The sequence below is a fragment of the Camelina sativa genome, chromosome 3 (genome assembly GCF_030686135.1).
Source record: "Camelina sativa cultivar CO46 ecotype springtype chromosome 3, ASM3068613v1".
Lineage (NCBI taxonomy): Eukaryota > Viridiplantae > Streptophyta > Magnoliopsida > Brassicales > Brassicaceae > Camelina > Camelina sativa.
In genome coordinates, this window is record NC_141882.1 from 31,146,128 (window position 1) to 31,162,500 (window position 16,373).

Consider the following 16,373-nt stretch of genomic DNA (forward strand, 5'->3'; position numbering starts at 1 on the left):
TAACCGAGGGATCGATTTCGACCACATCTTTAGTGGACTAGGCGAACGTCGAGGATCTGGACTTCAGGAAAGCAATCAGCTCGGCCTTGATCCGATCTTTGAGTTTGGCTCCAATCTCGACCGTCCGAGACAGATCTGTGTTGTCGATGTTGACCTGGATAATTTGACATCTTGTGGATTTCAACATACCACGCTCCGGCTTATGGGGATCGAGCAGGTGATCCCCGCTCTGTAATTGCTATGCTTCCTCTTTCTGTCTTTGTTTTTTCTCGAGAACAGAGCAGGTCCTGGCCATCTTCTAGTCGCCGTAGAGCGTGTATATTCCGGTAGCATTTGGGAATATAATGTAGAGATGGTAGGTGGAAGGGATTTCTTGCATCGAATAGATCCAGGGCGAACCCAAAATGGCATTGTAGATTGGTGGTGCGTCTATGACCACAACTTGGTCTTGCGAGTGATTCCGCCAGCGCGAACGTGCAGCTTCACAACGCCCGTCGACATCTTGGTTATCCCGTCATATCCGGTTAGCGTTCTAGACTCTGGCTTGATTTGCTCTAGTAAAACGCCCATTTTTTCTAACGTCTTCCAGAATATGACGTTGACCGTGCTTCCGGTATAGACCAGAACCCACTTCACGTCGAATTCACCCATTGCGACTTCCACGACCAAAGGATCATTATGGGTATGATGAATCCCTTTGGCATCTTCGGTCGTGAATGTGATGGGGTCGGTGATGAGTGGTTGTTCCTCTGAGATCGCCTGAACGCTACAGATTTGGCGTGCTTGCTTCTTCAAGGCCCGAAGATTTACAGTCCTCCGTTTAACCGATAATCATGGTGATTCGTCCCCGAGGCGGAGAATTCACCGGAAAAATACTTGTCGAATAGATAATTTGACAGGTGTTTGCATTCAGCCATGGAATGGCCCGAAACCAAGTGGAAGTCGCAATATAATTATGCTCGTGCATCCGCAGCTGGTTTATTCTGCTCAGCGTCCTCGGAGGTCGCATGGACTACGCCGCGTTTAGGATCCCTTGGATCGTGATGTCTACGAGGCTCTTGGTGATTGTCCCGACTTTTGTCTTCCACAGAAACCGGTTGTGTTAGGGCAGCCTTCGGAGCTCGCCTCTCCTCGTCCTCTTTGACGTACGCGAACTGAGATCCAGGATGAAGTGTGTCATCCAGATCCTTCGCTTCCCGAATATTCAGGTCGACCTACAATGGTGATCCAGGAATAAGTCCTTTCTTGAAGGCGGCGATTGCGACATCTTCGGAGACCAAAACGTTGGAGAACTTTTCTTTAAACTTGGTTAAGTATTGTCGCAAGGATTCGCCAGGTTCCTGAACCGTTTCCCACAACTCAGCGCTGGAAATACCGCGCTCGATGAAGAGTCGATAGTTCCGCAAGAAAGCTGTTGATAGTTGAGTGAAACTATCAATCGTGTTTGCAGGAAGTCGGGAGAACCAGATGATAAGCTTTCAACGAACAATTGGCAATAACCAACATCCTTCTGCTCCTCAGTGAATCGCGCTTTGGACACGGTAGTCATGAACAAAGTCATGAATTATACCGGATCCTTCTTCCCTTCGTAAGTCGAGAGCTTCAACTTAACGGTCGGAACAACCGTTTCCAAAATTTGTTTGGTGAACGGGGTCCGTTGTGTGGCCTTGAACATCTTATCGATCTCCGGGGCCGAGCTCACGGCACAATGAAGGAGTGATCCCATATCTCGAATTTTGGAGTGAATTTCTTCCAATTCGAGATGGGGGTCCATGGCCAGATCGCCCTGAGAGGATTGTCCGATATGAGGGAGGGAACATACTGCGTATTAGATCGGTAGACCGAGGGTGGGGGATCATCAAACAGTTGCCGGCATAGCGTGTTATCCCTCCTGACGGGTTTCTGCGGTGCAGTACTCTACTGTAGATGAGGGGGTGTGCGGCTTTCTTCTGCATCCTTCCTTCGGTTCGTATTGGAGATCATCCGATAAAGATCCTTAGAAATTGTCCTGAAGACGATCTGGAGGTCTTCCATTGAGATGACCTGAGGAGGTTGCGTGGTTTGCGCAGTTGAGGTCAGCCCAGCATTAGATATATCGATGGGCAGTTCTCCATCGGAATTCTTGGTCTCCCGAGTAGGAGCTTCGAGATCCTCTGTCTCGATCCGGGGTGCGGTCAGGTCGTCAGTCGGGTTTTCTGATGCGCCGTGACTACGTCAGACGTAGATGAGTGGAGTGGGCATGATTGAAGTGTTAGGTGGATCCGAGAGGATGCCCTGCAAATTGGTGGCTCCAGCGGTCGGGGCATCTTGCTGAAAAGTAGTAGCGTTGGTGACACCGTTGTCAGATACCGGAGACATGGTCTCTCTTTCTTGAAAAGTTTCGAAGGAATCAAAAAGAGAAGTAACTTGAGAACTTAGTGTCCCCACAGACGGTGCCAATTGTAGAAAATGAGTTTCACACAATGAATTTGTTTGATGGGGGAAACAAATTCAATAAAGAACTCTCTCTAAGAAATCAGATCAAAACTAATAAGCAAAGGGAATTGAAATCTCTTGAAGAAGAAGTTAGGGTTTTCTCTCAAGAACAATGGAGAACTAGGGATTTTGTATTAATTGCTGGATGATTACAATGAGAGAGATTCCCCTTTATGTATATGCATCTCTAGATTACATAATATATCTACTTTCCTAATAGATCAAGCTTGAATTAGGAAAGTTTCTTGTTCTTTGCCATGTCGGCCGCCGGGCGATTTGGTAAGTCGGCTACTTGTGCTTGGACTGGGCCCTTCGATCTTTCTGGACCTTTAGTTGAAGGCCGAATTCGGCTTAGAACCGAATTCCCGGGTCGGGAAACCGGTTTGCTTATTGGTTTGGACTGGTATGTTGGGGGTGTCGATTCCCGCACCAACAAACCAGAATATTCTGCTCCATAGCAAAAAACCAATCTAAGCACATGTAAGCTTTTCGTGCTTTCCATTGCCCATAAATAACTTTGATTCTCAGCCTCTCCTTTAGACCTCATCAAACCAAAATATCGAGCAAAATTGTACCTTCCGCACCACTAACATGCTTTCTCTTTATCCCATACTGTTGCCTCATTACATTTCAGCCAAGGTTTGGCAGTAGGGTGCCATTTCCTGAATGTGTGACTGCACCTTTATATTTTTGAAAAGGCCGATTATATGAAAACTTTGAGTAATTAAAATCATCGAATTAATGTTACTAGGTGTTTGATTCCAAAATCCGTTTTGATTTGAACTTTAGAAGATCCTCAAAAGAACCACAGGTCCACAGCGGTGTCGACAAGAATGAGATGCTGTAAATGAGTATAAGTGTATAAATCAAATGTGATTCTCAACGAAGGTCCCCAATAATAATCCATATTTTATTGCCTATATAATATATATTATCTCTATAATTTCGAATTTGTTTGTATACTTTCAAGAGTTATCATTAAGTAACAAGTTTTGTTTAACTCAACCGTCTTTTCTCTTGAACACAACGCATATCATATGTAGTCATCCCCCACTCAACGAAACAGATACAAAATGAGACCTGTAGCCTCAACCAAAACTAATCCAATGACCCATATTTTATCATCGCCTTCGGCTCCCTCGATAATCTTCCTCACCCTCTTTATCCTTCAATAGACCCAAGAAAGCCAGGAAACCAAAGAAGAAGAACCCACCCGACCAGTTGCCTCCACCCCCTCCTCCACCACCTCCATCTCCATCATCTCGGGGTGGGAACCCGTCTCCTCCATCGTCCAGGCTTGGTGATTTCTCCTTAGCTGAAAACCCAAACACACACAATGCGTCCTCTTAGACCACCTCCATCCAAACTAGTTCGGATGAAATAAACATTTTCTAGGAGTATGCAATTAACTAACACTTATCCCCCCCCCCCCCCCCCCCCCCCGAGTTGTAGCTAAACCCTTTTTTGTAACTAGTTGGAAAATCTCAAATGGCAATTTTGGATACGCATTTGGAAGTAATCCTCCTATCCATAAAGCCTAGCATGCAATTCACTAGAAGAAGGCAAAAATGAAAGGAGCAGACGGAGGAAATATAGAAAAAAAGAAGGTGAGAGCATACAGTGGACGGGAGCCTGTGTTATAGTCGGTGACTCTCGAGTAACGGTCTGTGTTTGTCCTTCACTGCATTTGGCGTTCTGCAAGGGAGTTAAACAAAAGGTGATCAAATTCATGGTAACAACATTCCTCGCAACCTCTTCTAATGTTTACTACTCGTGAACAAAATTTGCAATTATACGGTTCAGTAGAAGATAATGTAATCATTGAAGTAAAGCCCAATCCAGACTTACAATGGCCGAATGGCATATCAAAAGAGATTGCCTTCTATTTCCAAGGCCTGACCTCAATCCCACCGCACTCAATGGAGAGACTTTGTTTTTGGTTTTGATTCCGGAACTATGAACCCTGATGATATGTTTAATCCGCGGCTTTTCTGTTTATCAAAAACGAAAAAGAAAAGCTAGGTTTACACCCTTGGTCCAAGATTGGTGAAATCGTTACATATATAATCGCAAAATCATCATCATGTACAAAGGTTTCAATTCAATCAACACCTAATTTTGATATCTCAGGAACTCATAGGTGAAATCCCTAGAAATAATTAAAAAAAAAAAAAACGTAACCCAGAGGGTAAGAAAGATGAAGGCGAGCGAGCTAAATGTGAAAGAAAGCCTACCGTTGTTACAACAATTGAACGAGAGCGGAGAAGATTGGATAACAGACGCCGCCATAGCCATGCCTAAAGCAGCAAGAAGGACAAGAAAGGAACTAGATTAGACGAAGTCTTCGATATCATCAACATTCATTTTCACTTGTTTTTTTTTTTTTTTTTTTTGTCAACTTGCCACCTATCGTAAAGCGGCACGTGTAATCATTTCTTCATATTTCGTTTCCAGGTCCTCGTATTTTCTTTACAAGTTCCTCCTCCTCCTTTTGAGGATGAAACATTGAAACGTGTACTGTACAGGGTTAAATGATTTGGAGCAATTGTTTTGCTTAAAAGATTAGAAACAAAATGACGATTTTTACTTGAGACAAAAGAGTCTCTCCTCTCTATGGATTGGTGGTACAACAAAGACTTTTGACATCTCTATCTCATAATATTAATAGATTTAATACATTGTAATAATATATACCTAGGTAACAACCTGTACATAGTACAGTATAAAATAATTATTAAATGTTTTTACATAATTTTTATTCACAAAATCTATTATATTTATCGGTACTTGAAATCTAAAATTCAATTGTGTAGTATATATTAAAAACATATATATTATTTTGTATAATCATTAAAATTTAACCCTTAAGAATAATTGTAATATCAATCTTGTATTATCATATCATATGAACAAATAGTTTTTTTTTAAATTTATTTTAAAGATTTTATGAAAATGTAATTAAATGATATAATTAAGTTAGAAAGAAAATGTAAAAATTTAATTTTAGGTGTAAATTGTATTTTTGAAAAAATACAATGATATATACAATGTAAATAATATAAAAAACTGATGACAAATAAAGGAAATAGTGTCCAGAGCTCTGTGAATGCGACACATCAGCATTTTGTGTGAAAATGCTTCTCTTTTAATATATAAGGGATAAGAATAAACTTGTAACACCCATACCGCCTTATCGGCCAAGACAACATGTTATTCAAATGGTACCGTCAAAATGCTTTTTTCTTAAAAATTAAACTTTTCAATCATAAAACTTGTTCCACGTCTCATAAAACTTTTAACCTGAGGGAAAAGATAAAAGGGTGAACACAATGACGACATTCTAATCACATTCAACAATGAGTGCATAACATAGAATAAGACTCCACATTCTTGACATACATCCAACAAGCATAACAGTTTCAAATAATATTCAACCTAGCATATAATCAGAATCTTACTTCAACCATATTAAACACCAACACATTCATCGATACACACATTTATCAACATCGCTAAACCGAAATCTCATCAGCTTAGCATGGCACGAAACAAATCTCTTGTTCGTCCAATCGCCAGGTACGAAACAAATCTCATGTTCGCCCAATTACCAGGTACGAAACAAATCTCATCTTCACCTAATTACCAGGTACGAACCAATCTCAGGTCCACCCATCACGAGACGCGAAAAAAATCTCATGTTCACGCCCCCATCACATAATCTCTCATTTCATATCATCATTCAACAATTATCATGTTAAACATCAACTCATTTTACCTTGCATCATATCATCATACCATCTCATCATACATCTAATCATCATATCATCATAGCATGCAATATCAAACAATAGACATAACCAATCACGTAGTTTCCAAGCCTATACAAGCAATTTATGAAAATATGGTTAGAAAGTAACCATTGTGTTTCCGCGATTACAACCCTCACCTTTGCCACTTAAATGTTGAAACTCATTTCTCCTTTCCCATGTTAGACCCAATATTAAAGAATGCTCATACAAGCTGCAGCTCCATCCAACCTCAGTTTGCCAACCAAACATTACAATGTCACCATTTATTCTATACAAACGAGCCTCATAAACAAACAGGTAAAACCACAACTAACCGTTACAATCACGATCTCACCGTTGAATATGTAACTAGTAGCACCATGAAGTACTCCACTAAGTTTCAGACCGATCAGACATTGTTATGACCTCCAAACGTTGCCATGAGGAACCTACGTCGGAATAGCCTCTTAGCGTTTCTGAGTTTACAGACTTGCAGTTACTTGTCCAGAAAGCAATGCCCATAACTCCTCGGGTTTAACTCCGATTAAGGTTATGTAAACTGCTGTGGATTCTTCACTGCATCAGCTTTCCAGAGACGCCTTACTCGTGACCTAACTCGTTCTGGTCCGACGGGAATCATCCCCACAAAACATGAACTCGGATCTGCCTCTTTAATTAATTTTTTCCTTTCTTTTTTATTTTCTTCCTCCACCTCTCTTTACTCCGGTTTTGCTCCTCCACCATCATCGAAGCTTGCCACATTCACAATAACGATTATTAGATCCGCCACCTCCGCAGCGTGTCCTTCTTTCTCTCTTCTCCTCACGGCTTTCTCTCTCCCTCTTCCTTGGCGCTTAGGTTAGGTTTTAATATTTTCTAAAGGAAGAGGGAGATGTTTACACTTATATACATATATATTGGCCACACCCAACCAAGCTTTGTCGATTTTGAGACTTTTCTCCAATTGGGCGATTAATGGACTGGAATTCAAATAGGCCCACACATATAGAATTTGGGGATGTTACAAAACTCACTTAGGTCCCTTCAGGTCTAATCTATACCATGAAAGATGACCAACTCTCTCTATTTGAATGATACGTCAGCAATCGAGAGAGTGCCACCTGTTTCAATATCACAAACAATTTCAATATTTAACTAAGAAATTTGGAGAGGTTTAGAACATGTCTCAAGAAAATAGATGCATCACCAAAAGAAAAAGGTATCAAGAGTGAATCAAAAGAGCCACTTCTAACTCTTGGCGTAACCCATGAATGTATGAACATATAGTTAACGCGTTACAATTTTGTCAATAGTTTGAAGAGCTGCAGCAGTGATCGAGATATTGGTTAATATTGTAGAGAAATTCATGAAAGTTTGTCCTTAAAGAATTAAATTTTTATATATGAAGAAGAATGGAGTTTTGTTCACTATCAAATGGAAGATAGTTGAATAAAATTGTAAAATGTTAGTTTAGAAAAATACAGAGGAAGATAGTTGAAGAAAATCATGAATGTTTGTATTCATATTCTAATATTTAGAAGTTGTCAAAAATAAAATTATATGAACTTCTTATTAAAAAACAAATTCTAGAGTTATATTCAAGAAATTGAGAAGCTAACATGAATGTAAAATTTAGTTAACCAAAAAACTCTTTGTTAGAAAATATGCTTTTATTTGATATATTTTTTTGTCGTTTTAGACAAGAATTGTAGAATGATTAAATCTCTCAAAACAAAGTTGTTCATACATGTATCTAATAATTTAATTACAAAATGAGAAAATTTATGTGAAGTACTAAAAAAATCAACAACAAATTATATTTTCAAAATTTCTACAATTAAAAAAAACAAAAATAATCAATCTTTACATATATTAAAAAATATATATACAGTAGCAAAATTATTTAAAAAACGGTAAGTCATAAGTCCGCGCATAGCGGGGGTATTCATCTAGTAATAATAATAAAGAGAATTTTGTTAAACGGTGACTGGCGTTGCTTCACCAAGCGCAACAACACCGGGAAGCACTTTGCCTTCCAAGAGCTCCAAACTGGCTCCACCACTGATTGAAATGTAACTCATGACTCCTGCTACTCCCACTTTCTCCACTGCTGCCACTGAATCTCCTCCTCCTATTATTGTTGTCATTCCCTTTTTGCTTAGCTCTGCTAGTTTATTTGCTACCGCCTGCCTCCATTCAACCAAGCTGCATATTAGTTCTAAAAGTCAACTAACCAGTATATACGATTGAGGAAATTATATCCTTCCTTACCTCAGTTCCTTGTGAAAACTTTTCAAACTCGAAAACTCCCACTGGTCCACTCCAAATGACTGTCTTCGTGGTATCCAGAGCTTCGTTGAATGTTTTCACTGAATCTGGACTGATGTCCAATCCCATCCACCCATGAGGAATGGCTGATGCTGGCACAATCTACAAAATCACATAACTGAGGACGTCAGATCCAGCCTTGAGAAAAAAGAAAAAAAAATCACATTTCTCGGGCTTTTTGTCAGCTAGGAATGCCAAGCCTTTAGCAACAATTAATGGAGACGGACCTTGCTGTTGGCATCAGAAGCAAACTTGTCAGCGATCACAACATCTGTTGGTAACAATAGAGAGACTCTTTTGGCCTTAGCCTTGGCGAGGAGTGATGTAGCCAATTCAAGCTTGTCTTTTTCAACAAGGGAAGAGCCAACAGAAAGACCTTGTGCCTAGTAGAATGTAAAGATCGTTCCACCACCAAGAAGAATGTCACCTCTCTCAAGAAGAGACTTGATAACTCCAATCTTGGATGAGAATGATGGCAGCAAATGGTCTCTTTGGGTTTGAAACCGCATCCACAAGGTAGTCCAACCCCTGTGAAAAAAAAAGATTAGGCAAGCATACTGGCTTAGTTATGTTTTTAAATTCATAACTCAATCCTTAAATTCATAACTCAATTCAGGCTAACTAATGGACCCTTCCACAAATAGCAGTAGAGAAAATTCTTGAACCTTGAGTTTGGAGATTTCTCATAGGAAATCAAAAGCTCTCAAATATTTCTATTGATAAGCACATGAGAGGCACATGTGGGGCTGAAGATGATTTAGTTCACACTATTGTATATAAATACATAGGAGAAAGGATTGGGAACTTATGCATTATTTGTGAATTGTAAAAGTGACATATGTGTTGCTTGGGAGATAGAGTTGATGAATCGGTAATGTGCCAGTGGCTCTAGTCTTGTATAAACAGTGTATCACACATATAAGAAGTGAGGTTGTATTCATCATTCTTATCAGTTGGTGCGGTGAAATTGTGATCGAAGGGTCAACGCGAGTGAAGGGTTAGGGTTCGACGAATTGGGGATTTTGACAATTTGGGGGTTTTGATTGCAATGTGTCTCGAAGGATTTCCCATCTTCGTTGGTGTTGCCGATGAACTACGACAATGGATTTCATGGCTGGAGGATTTCTTTGTTTAAGAGAATTTCACGGCGGATGAGAAACTGAATCTTGCACATAGTCTTCTCGAAGGTGAAGCAAACTCTCATGTTCAATGGCGACAATCATTTATGCCTTTCCAAAGCTGGGAAGACTTGAAAGATGTTTTGGTACTAGGTTTTGGAAGAAGATATGATCCTGAAAAAATGAGGATGATGCTTGAGAACGAACGTAAGATACAACAGTTCATCAAGAAGCAAAGAGACGATCTAGAGGCTGACAGGAGTGTTGAACCAGAATTTGTGGTGGCTTACATGATTCACAGTGACGAAGACTCGCGTCAGGAGAAGAAAGCCATTCAAGAAACATTTGTTTCGTCTGTTTCCAATGAATGTGTATCCATAGCAACTTCTGCTGCAAAAAAAGTTACGATTCACAGTGAAGAAGCAATTTTTCACAAAGAATTGTTGGTCCAGAATCAATTCAACCCGCAACATCAGGTATTGATCTCTGACTTGGAATCTAGCCGTAGAGTTGATCAGTTAGGATTTTCTGGAATGGATTCGATTGTGGCAAATGGGAAACTTGAGGAAAAGCACGTTGAGAATACAATCTTTGAAGGTCTAAATGAAGGTTCACATAAGGAGAAGGACTCCTCTAAAGAGAACCATTTGATTCAGCATGAAGACTATGTTAGAGTGAAGACATTATGTCAGCATCAGGAAGTGATTGGTGAAAAAGAACCGAGCTTAACCTTTTCAATGACTGATTCTAGTCTCAAAAAAGAATCACAAGAATCAGTAACTTCAAACTTGGCAACAAATGGTGTTCTCCAATCACAAAAAGTTGAGAATTCAGTCTTGGAGGATCATCGAGATGCATCATTGGATCAATATCAGTCACAACCTGAACTAGTTTCTGATGCTTTACACTCTGAACCGGGGAAAGTGAGTTCAATATTGGAAAATCGAGAAAAGGTGGATAAGCAGTTAATTCACAAGATCATTAAGATGGTTGATGTTAATGATGATGTTGAGAGTTTGCAGGAAGAGAGAAACATCACGAAAACTTGTTCTGCACACAAGATGTTTGGTAAAATGTCTTTAGATAAAGACAAGCTGAAACAGAGAACGAAGATGTAAGGTTTGAAATCATGGATGTTCAAATACAAGCCAAACAAGATAAGGCTTAGGAAACGACCCAATCAGGACTATGCACACACTTGGAGCAGAAGAGTGAGTTGGAAGAGAAACAAGACTGCAACATTCCGGTTAGTTTCAGAACATACTCGGTTTCTTATGGCCAGTTTTAAGCTCGATAAAGCGTATGAACTTGTGAAAATGAGGTGCAAATGGAGATACAAGTATCTAATCACAATGATAAAGTGGGAAAACGTATCGCAATTACAATCTGATTCTGCAATTGACGCATCACAGTTTGGTACGAGCATTGTTGTTGGTCTACAAAGGCTGGTTTCATCTATCTTGGGCAAGACTTATTACTTTTCGGTGTGGCATTGTTGGCGAAACAAGACACTGCAACAACTGCATCAAATGAGATTACTGTCACTTGATGTGAGATTCGAAAACAGTTCGGTAAAGTCTCAACACACAGTGAATGAAAATGACAAACGAGAGTGGTTTGTGTGTTTTTACAGAAACCCTGTAACGTCTGCATTTATGTTGTTGCATACAATCTCCAACCTACAACTTCATACTACAACTCATAAGAAGGTTACATACAAAGAGATAAAGCAAGATTTTTGGACTCCACTGGCGCTGGAACAGTTTATAAAAAGAGACACTCATGTTCAGCATCATACTCCATGTGAAGGTTCCAAGTTTGATGAAAATAAGAGTTTTGTTTGTGTGCTTCGCTTGGACGGTATACTTCTTTGTTTTACAGATTCATGGAAGAGAAAATTTTGCAAGGATTGGTGGTTTAAGTTCAAAGATTTAAGGAGAAGTCACTGTTTTCCATCTTCACTACATTTGATACACCACAACTTGAGGACAAGCTGTTTTCAAAGGGGGGGGGGGAGTATTGATAAGCACATGAGAGGCACATGTGGGGCTGAAGATGTTTTAGTTCACACTATTGTATATAAATACAGAGGAGAAAGGATTGGGAACTTATGCATTGTTTGTGAATTGTAAAAGTGACATATGTGTTGCTTGGGAGATAGAGTTGATGAATCGGTGATGTGCCAGTGGCTCTAGTCTTGTATAAACAGTGTATCACACAGATAAGAAGTGAGGTTGTGTTCAGCATTCTTATCAATTTCATGATCAATGGTGTAGTCTCGATAGTGGCATTTTAGGCTATATACTGTGTAGTATCAACTAAAAGAAATAATTTGTACAAAACCTACAAAACCTTTTGCAAAAGGAAACTGGCAACTGACGGCTTCAAGAACTTAGTGACTCCCTCGGTTGAAGCATGGGCTCTGTGAGCAGTCCCGAAAGCATCGTTGACATAAAGGTCAGCTAGAGAAGCAAGCTTCTTAGCAAACTTAGGTTGGTTTTTTCTTCCTCGTAAAACCTCACGTTCTCAAGAAGCAAAACTCCACCTTCAGGGAGGGAAGCCACCAAGGTTTCCACTTCTGGACCAATACAATCATCAACTTTCACGACCTGCATTAAGATTTCACCCCCCGTCCCCCAAAAACCTTAAAAGATTGCCACGAGAGAAGAATAGATTGGAGATCATTTAAGAATCATTGGGGAGGGGGGGGGGGGGGTACCTCAATACCAAGGAGCTCGAACAATCTGGGAACAAGAGGAGCCAAGCTGAACTTAGGAGTGACACCCTTAGGCCTTCCCTGAAAGATGATAATACAAGATGAAAAGACTTAAATTATTTGACTAGAGAGACTTAAATGTTTGGATTAAGAGATGAAGAGGGATGACAGAAAATCATACCAAATGAGTGGAGAGGATGACCTTAGCACCATTCTCGATCAAAAACTTGATGGTGGAAATGGAGGCTATGATTCTAGTGTCGTCAGTGATATTCTGGTTGTCATCGAGATGTACTTGAGATCAGCTCTGACGAAGACCTTTTTCCCTTTAAAATCAGCCCAAGTCATATCTCCGACACTCTTCTTCGCCATTATAATCACTCCCCTGGTTCCTTTCCGCTCACTGATTGGATCTTGGAGGCCACGTGGACAGAGAAACGCGAGTCAACGACGGTGGAGAAGCCGAGGCGACGTGCGGTGGAGGGAACAGGTAAGAAGGAGACGAAGGAGGAGTGGGTAACGACGGCACCACCAGTGGATTTGATGAAAGAGCTGCAGTTGCGGCGGTGGAAGCCATGTGGGAGAGAGGAGAGAGAATGAATGAGACAAAGAAGAGTGAGATAATGATGATGATGATGATGTTACAAGTTTTTTGGATTTAGTTGATGAGAGGTTATCGTAAAGGGTCTGAATAGTAACTGCGGTCGGGGCGGAAAAATCCGTCTGTGGACCAGACCGCTCTATTTTAAGTGTGGACAGCAAACCGCTGCGGTCCAACTCTATTAGTAAGGAAAAGCGGTCCGTAGTTGGTTTGCAGCGGTTTTGTTTCTGTTTTTTTTGTAAACCGTACCACTGCGGACTACACATAATGAATGTAAATAAAAAACGGTCTGATCCGCAGATGGATTTGTCCGCCCCAACCGCTGTAACTATTCACACCCATAATTTCACTAAGATAATGTCTGTCTTTTTGATCAAGACCATATATGGTCAAATGAATTACGTATTGACTCGAACGGTAAATACAATAAATTCTCTATAAATTAATAATGTTGGGACCAAGACATTTTATTAATTTATAGTAATATTAATTTATCTATAAATTAATAATAATTTGTTATAGTGTAAATTAATAATTAATTTATAGATTTTAATTGTTTAAAATTTTTAGATTTATGAATTGAGGTAATTTTAGCAAATAAGATTAAACTTTTTGATGTTGTAAATTTTATGGTATTGAACTGAATTTTTAATATTTAGAAAACATTATTGACAATAAATTACAAATTCACTTATACACATAACATAAATTCAAATTTATGAATAATAAAATCAATTATAGTACTTTAATATTCTATCTAACTATCAAAATATAAATGATGCATATCTAGAAATTAAAAACATTAATTTTTTACACTATTTGTATGAGCTATTATAAAATATTTATATGATTGTAATTTGAAAATACAACATAACAATTTTTTTATAGATATAAGCTTTTAAAAAAACATACATTATTATATAAGCATATATGTATATTTACATGATTATTAATTTATGATATTATTGAGATCATATTTTATATGGAGATTTCAAAAAATTAACTTATTATCTTATCGAACTTTGTTTTTTTTTTATACTGACCCGATTTTAGACTAATAAAATTTATTAATGTATAGTATTTATTAATTTATGGAAGTTTTACTTATCATTAATTACAAATGACTCATTTACAAAATGAGAAAATTAAATAGGCTTCATTTACAATTATACGGCCCAATTAATTCTGGTCTTCCGAATAAAACAAATTAGGTTAATAGCCAATCTTTTTCAGCCGGCGAGAGACTCCCCCCCCCCCCTCTAAAATTGAATGGCTTTTTCTCCGTCGTCTCCACCATGTCTCAGATCTCTATTGCCTTCCCCTCCACTCTTTCATCGCCAAAGTAGCTTCCTTGTTCCTCGCATACAGTCTCTAGCCTTCGGTAGCTTCCGGAAACATGAGCTGCTGAGGCGGAGCGCGCTCAGGGAATGGCGTGAATACGAAGATGCTGTGAAGAGAAAAGATCTTGCCGGGGCTCTTAGATTCCTCAAATCTATCGAAAATGATGACCAGCGTGATGCTAAGTTAAGCGGTTTGGCAGCTCTTGAATTGGAGAGGGATTGGCAGGTTTTAGATGCGTGTTTGAATGCAGATGATATGAGACTTGTTGGAAGTGCATTTAGGTTTCTCAAGGAGAGAGGTCTTTTGGCCAACTTCGGCAAATTCAGCAGTATTGGTACACTCTCTTTCTCTTTTTTTTTTTTTTTTTCTCTACGCCTTCATTGTTTTAGCAGTCAGATTTGAATTTCGGGTCTTTTTGAATTGCATCTTGTGGTTTTTGCGAAAAAGTCTCTGCTCGAGCGTATTATTGCCTCACGAATCTGTGCAAGTTTTTGGACTGGCTCATTGAAATGTTTTAGAGGTTTCCATTCTCAGTTGATTCGCTCTTTCTGTATCACCTGTGATGCAGTTTTGGAGGGAACAAGAGAGGTTACACCTACTGTCCTCAAGTCTGCAACTGGCTTGGAAGGTCCGTAGCTGAAATTTCTCTGGACAGTCTTCTTTGACTACTCAGTGTGGCAGTGGAAACTTATTTTAGTGTCTATATATCTATATTAGTGACTAAACTTTCACCAAAAAAGTGGGGACTTTCTGGTGCTTCTAGCATTGCTCTGGCTGCTTTTCTGGGTGGAGTCTCCTATCTCCTTTCTCAGGAGATTGATGTGCGGCCAAACCTTGCTGTCATCTTGGGTCTAGCTTATATGGATTCCGTTTTTCTTGGTGGTACTTGTTTAGCCCAAATATCATGCTACTGGCCGCCACATAAGCGTAGAATCATTGTTCACGAAGCGGGTCATCTTCTTGTTGGTATGAAATTGGTGATCATTACGTGAGATTGATGGAATCACTGGGTCCTTTCGTGGCTAACAATTGTAGCTTCTTTTTCGTGCAGCATATCTCATGGGCTGTCCAATCCGTGGTGTGATATTGGATCCGATTGTTGCAATGCGTATGGGGGTTCAAGGCCAGGTATTATGCTATTCTATCTTGTGATTCGATGCTCCTTGTGACTGAGTACAGAAATGGATTATCATATATGTTTTTTTTTTGTAGGCTGGAACCCAATTCTGGGATCAAAAGATGGAGAGTGAGATTGCTGAGGGACGACTTAGCGGTAGCTCATTTGATAGGTGATTGTTTGTCTTGGTGGTGTTCTTTCCCTGTAGAATTGTCTCTCATTCACAACCCTAGTGGTGGCTCAATTTCTCTTAGGTATAGCATGGTACTTTTTGCTGGTATTGCAGCTGAAGCGCTAGTTTATGGTGAGGCTGAGGGTGGGGAGAATGATGAAAATCTTTTCAGGAGCATCTCAGTCCTTCTGGAACCACCGTTGTCAGTTGCTCAGGTCAGGTCTAGTGAATATCATATATCTGCTGTGACCAGTCTACGTGCTTCCACTCTTCTTGCACTAGTGTACAAATTGTTAAGTTTTGTGAATCTGTGCGTTTAATTATACAGATGTCGAATCAAGCCAGGTGGTCTGTTCTACAGTCTTACAATCTGATCAAGTGGCACAAGGCGGCACATAGAGCCGCTGTTGAAGCTCTCCAAGTGGGAAGTCCTCTTAGCATTGTTATTAGAAGGATTGAGGAAGCAATGTCTTCAAGCAGATGACTGAAGCACCAGCATATTGTGTAATTCATACTAATACGGACACCCGATAAAGAGATCATTTGGAACCTATGAGCCCGAAGCAGATAATCTCGAAATAAACCACCTGACTGCAACTGGAGTGGTGAAAAAGGACTTGTATCTTTGGATCCATGTTCATGCAAGTTAAGGTTTTATTCACTAAGGGAGATGTCGAGGCAAGATAGTAGCTCTCTTGCCTTATTCGTCTGTGTTTC

At 39.6% G+C, this 16,373-nt stretch overlaps 4 protein-coding genes across 5 annotated transcripts in view; 1 reads left to right on the forward strand and 3 right to left on the reverse strand.

The window, feature by feature from the left end:
- Nucleotides 1-16,373, reverse strand: part of LOC104778406 (protein neprosin) — a 648,080-nt gene that overhangs the window by 587,699 nt on the left and 44,008 nt on the right. The gene's annotated exons all lie outside the window — the stretch shown is intronic.
- Nucleotides 3,426-4,860, reverse strand: LOC104778502 (uncharacterized). The gene is made up of 4 exons (XM_010502959.3): nt 4,710-4,860; nt 4,324-4,466; nt 4,095-4,170; nt 3,426-3,790 (listed from the first exon to the last, which is right to left on the reverse strand). The coding sequence occupies exons 1-4, from the start codon at nt 4,768-4,770 to the stop codon at nt 3,597-3,599; spliced, it is 474 nt and encodes a 157-aa protein (XP_010501261.1). The 5' UTR covers nt 4,771-4,860; the 3' UTR covers nt 3,426-3,596.
- Nucleotides 8,240-8,675, reverse strand: LOC104778503 (phosphoglycerate kinase 2, chloroplastic-like). Its single transcript, XM_087496480.1, has 2 exons — nt 8,535-8,675; nt 8,240-8,449 (listed from the first exon to the last, which is right to left on the reverse strand). Exons 1-2 carry the CDS (start codon nt 8,658-8,660, stop codon nt 8,240-8,242), a joined length of 336 nt encoding a protein of 111 aa, XP_087352606.1. The 5' UTR covers nt 8,661-8,675.
- LOC104778504 (uncharacterized) overlaps nt 14,208-16,373 on the forward strand; it is a 2,349-nt gene continuing 183 nt past the window's right edge. The window contains exons 1-7 of one of the 2 annotated variants that reach the window (XM_010502961.3): nt 14,208-14,701; nt 14,936-14,995; nt 15,085-15,333; nt 15,419-15,495; nt 15,580-15,656; nt 15,739-15,871; nt 15,985-16,373. The exon at nt 15,985-16,373 is cut by the window's right edge and continues 183 nt beyond it. In XM_010502961.3, the coding sequence (XP_010501263.2) occupies nt 14,296-14,701; nt 14,936-14,995; nt 15,085-15,333; nt 15,419-15,495; nt 15,580-15,656; nt 15,739-15,871; nt 15,985-16,140 (1,158 nt within the window). In that variant the 5' untranslated portion in view covers nt 14,208-14,295 and the 3' untranslated portion in view covers nt 16,141-16,373. The remainder of the gene's footprint in view (nt 14,702-14,935; nt 14,996-15,084; nt 15,334-15,418; nt 15,496-15,579; nt 15,657-15,738; nt 15,872-15,984) is intronic. The other variant, XR_015595551.1, reaches the window with a different exon arrangement.

Coding starts and splice junctions, on each gene's coding strand:
- LOC104778502 (XM_010502959.3), bottom strand. CDS start 4,770: ATGGCTATGGCGGCGTCTGTTATCCAATCTTCTCCGCTCTCGTTCAAT. Junction 4,171..4,323: donor TGATATGCCATTCGGCCATT/GTAAGTCTGGAT, acceptor ACTCCCTTGCAG/AACGCCAAATGCAGTGAAGG. Junction 3,791..4,094: donor AACACAGGCTCCCGTCCACT/GTATGCTCTCAC, acceptor TTGGGTTTTCAG/CTAAGGAGAAATCACCAAGC.
- LOC104778503 (XM_087496480.1), bottom strand. CDS start 8,660: ATGGGATTGGACATCAGTCCAGATTCAGTGAAAACATTCAACGAAGCT. Junction 8,450..8,534: donor AGTTTTCACAAGGAACTGAG/GTAAGGAAGGAT, acceptor GAATGGAGGCAG/GCGGTAGCAAATAAACTAGC.